This window comes from Herpailurus yagouaroundi, unplaced genomic scaffold (genome assembly GCF_014898765.1).
Source record: "Herpailurus yagouaroundi ecotype Mexico unplaced genomic scaffold, PumYag 295, whole genome shotgun sequence".
NCBI classification, from domain to species: Eukaryota; Metazoa; Chordata; class Mammalia; order Carnivora; family Felidae; genus Herpailurus; species Herpailurus yagouaroundi.
In genome coordinates this window covers 3,243,639-3,248,411 of record NW_024412512.1, presented here as the reverse complement: position 1 = coordinate 3,248,411, position 4,773 = coordinate 3,243,639, and the positions used below count along the sequence as shown (strand labels likewise).

The 4,773-nt window shown below is 64.1% G+C and overlaps 1 protein-coding gene across 1 annotated transcript; it reads right to left on the bottom strand.

The window, feature by feature from the left end:
• Window positions 1-320: 320 nt before the first annotated feature.
• TNFAIP8L1 (TNF alpha induced protein 8 like 1) lies at window positions 321-3,985 on the bottom strand. The gene is made up of 2 exons (XM_040461955.1): window positions 3,680-3,985; window positions 321-2,209 (listed from the first exon to the last, which is right to left on the bottom strand). Exon 2 carries the CDS (start codon window positions 2,202-2,204, stop codon window positions 1,644-1,646), a length of 561 nt encoding a protein of 186 aa, XP_040317889.1. The 5' UTR covers window positions 2,205-2,209; window positions 3,680-3,985; the 3' UTR covers window positions 321-1,643.
• Between the last annotated feature and the right edge of the window lie 788 nt (window positions 3,986-4,773).

Below are 4,773 nucleotides of genomic sequence, written 5' to 3'. Positions count from 1 at the left end.
ACTCAGAATGCGCGTCCCTTCCTGAATGCGAACGGTCTCCCGACGGAAGATGGGAGGACAGGTTTGCCTTCGAGGGCTGGGGCAGAGGTGGGAACAGTGGCTCTTGGGCAAGAGACCTTGGGCTTTTTCAGGGAAAAACCACACAAAGGCCACCCCGCATCTGGGGCCGTAATGGCTTGTGGGCCGTTGCAGCAGGCCGGGGTGGGCGAAAGGGCCAGGTGGGGACTGTGGCAGGCCAGGGGGGCCGCGCCCATGCGGCCTCACCAGCAGGCAGTGCAGGCTCAGGCCAAGTTTTCGAGAAAACTCCAAACCTAGATTGGTACGTGTAACTTCCTCGTTTTTAACTAATGCCAAACGTCTCGAACGACGGACGGAGTCAACCAAACCCATCTTCTGGCCTAAAAAGGCCTGCAGGCCTCCCGTGTGAAGGCTTCGCCCAACAGACCTGGCTCTGCAAAAAACGGTCACGGGCCATTTTCCCCGTCCCCGCGGGCGCCCAGAGTAGCCTTCCCGGCGCGTCAGGGGACCGGCCTGTAGAGCGTTCTGCGGCCTGTTAAAACGCGTGTCCCCCTCCGACACACAGAAGTCACGGACTCACTCCCACACCCCACGTGCCCATCTGTGCCCCAAGGTGAGAGTGGCGCATCTTCCAGGGGTGTCGCCAAAGCCAGAACTGGCCGAGCTTCGCTCTCGGAGGTCTTGGGGAAACACCTGCCACCAAGCACAAGTGAAATAACCAGTTTTAAACGGGCGCGCATCTCCGATGGCTTTCCCCTTGAGCCCCGAGCAAGGGGGCACACTCCGTCTCCTCCCGCGTGGGAGTCAGGGCAGCGATCCCAACCAAATCCTCGCCCACAGCCCCCACCCCCCGCACTCTCCTGGCTGCCTGCGCTCGACCCCCAGGGCAAGAGCGGGAATCTGTGCCCTCCTAGCCCTGGAGGCGGAGGCGGGAGTCTGCAGTCGAGGCGTCCGTTGGGCTGGTTCCTTCCGAAGGCCGTTCAGGGGGCTCTCCCAGTTTCTGGAGGCCGCTGGCTGGTAGACAGCCATGCAGAGTCTGCCCCCACCTTCACACGGCCTTCTCTGTCTGAATGTCCCCTTACGAGGACGCCAGTCATGCGGCATCAGGGGCCCGCCCCCACTCCAGCGTGACCTCAACTGATTCCATCGGCGAGGGCCCGATTTCCAAACAAGGGCGCATTCAGAGGTTCTGGGGGCTAGAACTTCAACCCAAGAATTTGGGGAGCTGCAGCTCACCCCCCCAACACTCCCTTTCTTCCCGTTCACCACGACCCTGTCGGAAGGAACAGGCAACATCGTTAACATGACGAGGTGGCAGGTGCCAGCCTTCAGAAGGATCGAGGGAGTGTAGGGGTGCTGGGGGTCGGGTCAGGCAGGCCTGGGTGGGCAGCAGCCTCGGGGTGCGTGGGGAGGCCGCGCCCCCGCAGGCTGAGCTCTTCTCCTGTTGAGACGGTGCGGGAGGAGGGGCGACCAGAGTCCTTAAAACCGCCGCCTCCAACGGATCAGCCTCCTCTCGGGGGGGAAGGCCGCCTGTCCCGGGGATTTGGCCAGAATCGGGCGGGAGAAAAGAGGTTCTAGAACGACCCCACCCCCCCTCCCCCCCTCAGGAAACCCCGGGCCGGAGGTCATATGCTGTCCTCGTCCAGCATCCGGGTGAGGCCCTCGCAGATCCGGCGCAGGTGCGAGCGGTAGGGCTCGGCGGGGCCGTAGAGCGCGGCCAGGAAGTCGCAGTCGGCCAAGTGGCCGAAGACGTGGTTGATGCGGCCGTGGGACTTGGCGGTCAGGTGCGCGCCCACGGCCTGGTGCAGCAGGTCCCGGCACTCGTGCAGGCCGGCGGCCAGCACGCGCCGGTCGAAGGTGAAGTCCACCTGGTGGAAGCTGACGGCCGTCATGGCGAGGCGGCGCGCCCCCTGGCGGAAGCGCTGCAGCAGCGCCAGCTCCTCGCCGCCCAGCTGGCCGCCGCGGAGCAGGACGCCCAGCTTCACGGCCACCTTGACCAGGTTCTTGACCATCCTCTGGGCCTCCTTGCGGCTGCGGGTGAACTCCTTGGTGGCGCGGTACAGCTCGTCCAGCACCTCGCCGCTCGCGTCATCGATGAACGCGGCCACCGTGGCCTTGGACGCCATCTTGCCCAGCAGCTTCTTCTGCGCCTGCAGGGCCAGGCTCTTGGTGCTGAACGTGTCCATCCGCCCTGCCAGGGGGAGAGGCAGAGGGTCGTCAGTCCCCGCGGCCCGTCAATTCCGGGGACCTTCCCGGAGGGCCCCTTTGGAGTGCTACCGCGTCATCCCAGTCTGTGAAATGGGCCCGAGCCTGCCCAACCCACGAGCCCGCTGCGCGGCACACGACTGGGTGCAGGGCGGGGGCACGTCGGCCGCGACCGGGAGCCACGCGATGCCACGGTGTGGGCTGCCCAGAGCTGCCGGGCACAGGCAGGCCTCCCGGAGGAAGCGACAGGTGACAAAGCGGGCGGAGGGGCACTGCCCGGGCCGACAGAGCTTCAGGCCTGGAGGCGGGCCGTTTTGTCTCTCTGTTTAAGGAAGCTCTGTGCCCAAGGCGGGGCTTGAGCTCAAGACTCTGATGTTCGGGGCACCTGGGTGGCACGGTCGGTCGAGTGACTCTTCGTTTGGGCTCAGGTCATGGTCTCGGGGTCGGGGGATCGGGCCCCACCCGACGCTCCGCGCCGAGCGGAGAAAGATCCTCTCTCTCTCTCTCACACCCTTTCCCCACTCTCTAAAAAATAAAAATAAAAGTGAAAAAAAAAAAAAAGGAAGGAGGGTGACATCTGGGCAGGATGTTCTGAAGGCCACCGCTTGCGGCCCGGCACCAGCCTTGCTGCGGGGTTGAGGAGGACCTCACGGTGCGTTACGACAGGTGGATTCCAAGCCCCTGAAGTCCCGCCGGGCATTCCCCGCCCGCATCCTGCAGTGCAGTGAGACGGGGTCCCAGGCCCCAAGCTGTTCAGAGTGGCGGAGCCCAGTTGTTCCCAATCCCGCAGCCTTACTGGCCCTGTGCGTTTACAGCAGACGGCCCGAGGCCCGCCTCCGGCGTGGGCAGCATCCTGGGCTGTGGGGCCTGGGGGGGGGGGGGTCACGAGTGAGGTTTCTAGAAACATTGTTCCAACGCCGCCGCCGCCTGTGATATGGAAACACTGACCTGTGACAGCTCCCACCCTTCCTGGGCTGGGACAGTGGCAAGGTGCGTGGCAGTCCAGCCCTAGGTGAACAGGGACCTGTCTCCATGTCAGACTACTGGATTCCCCAAGCTCCGGAGCCTCCCTCCAGCCGCCTCCTTCCTATAGTGCCAGAATCTTCCTAAGCTGCACATCTGAGCATGGACCGTTTTCTTCTGAGGACGCGGGTCCCAGGACCAAGCCCCACACCCCATTCAGATCCCGGCATCTTTGCCGGCAAACTCCTATTCATCCCCCAAAGCCCTGGCCCCTGAGCCCCGGCCTCTTCTCGAAGTTTCATCCCTTAGCTCCGCTTCGATACTGTCTCCTCTAGGAAACCATCCCCGAACAAACCCACGGTGAGGCACGGCCTCTGGGCCACACAGTGCCCCTCCGTCCCCCATCACTGCTCCGCCCCTGCCCCGGGCTTCACTCCCCAACCGTCCCTTGTCACCCCAGCCCACGGGGGAGGGAAGGGGCCTGATTCCCTACCTGCTGTGTCCTTGGAGACTCCAGAAAAATGAATGAGGCGAGCCTGAGAGCCACCTCCGGCCCTCACCCATCGCCCCAGGCCCTGGTCGAAGCCACCCCCAGGCCAGCCGGACCAGGAATGCCCCGTGGGTGCCCACTCAGCCCAGAGCCCCCACAAAGACCATCTTTGTGCGAGCTCACACCCCGGGAGAAGTCCCCTCCGCCTGCGCTGCCCTCAGAGGTCAGGGTGGCCACGGCGAGGACTGGACCGCCTTCCCTGCCCCCCACACCAGTCACCAGACCCCGGGGCTACACGGGCCTGGGCCAGAGCAGGGGTGCTGCTGACTCAGCACCACGGGGCAGGCCCTGAGCCGGCAGCGTGTGACCGTTTCCTCATATCCGCCGGGTATTAGGCTGGCTGCCAGTTTGTTGAAGAAATGACACAGGCTCAGAGAGCCCGAGCCACGGCCCCAAGGCCACACAGCAATACCCTTGACCGCCCACCTCTGCGTGCCTAACTTCCTCCGCCTTCCCCGCTTGACGCCTGCAAATCACCCGAGTTTCTCGGGCACCCGGAGCTGTGTCAGCCACAGATCCGGCCCCCCGGGGCCCGACTGCTTAGCCAAGCAACATAACCGCCCCGTGCCTCAGTTTCCCCATCTGTAAAATGGGGAAGATAGAACTCTGTCCTAGGGCAGAAGGTTGTGGCCCATCCAATGGCCGAGCCCCCCCCCCCCTCCACCCAGGCTGCGAGCTTCCCTTGGGCCAGAAGCTAGATGCCACGGCCTAGAATTCCGCCACTCAAGCTCCCTGAGTGGACACACCTACTTCTCTGTCAGACTCTCTGGAAAAAGAGCGGCTTGGCACAAGGGGTGCCCGTGCCTCCCTGCTGCCTCCCACCCATTTCTCTAGAATGTTCGGTCCCGTTCCCTCTACCGGGGCCCCTCCTCTCCCTATTACTCATCCTGTAAACTGCTCATCCAAATCTCAGTGTCACAGTCACCTCCTCCTGGAAGGCTCCCTGGATGTCCCAGGCTGGGCCAGGTGCCTGGCGGCTCCCGTGGCGCCCTGGCGTGCTCCATTTTGGCCTCGTGCCCTTCGGTTTCATTGCTCAT

What these genes read in the sequence shown, in the direction of transcription:
- TNFAIP8L1 (XM_040461955.1), bottom strand. Translation starts at nt 2,204, where the DNA reads ATGGACACGTTCAGCACCAAGAGCCTGGCCCTGCAGGCGCAGAAGAAG.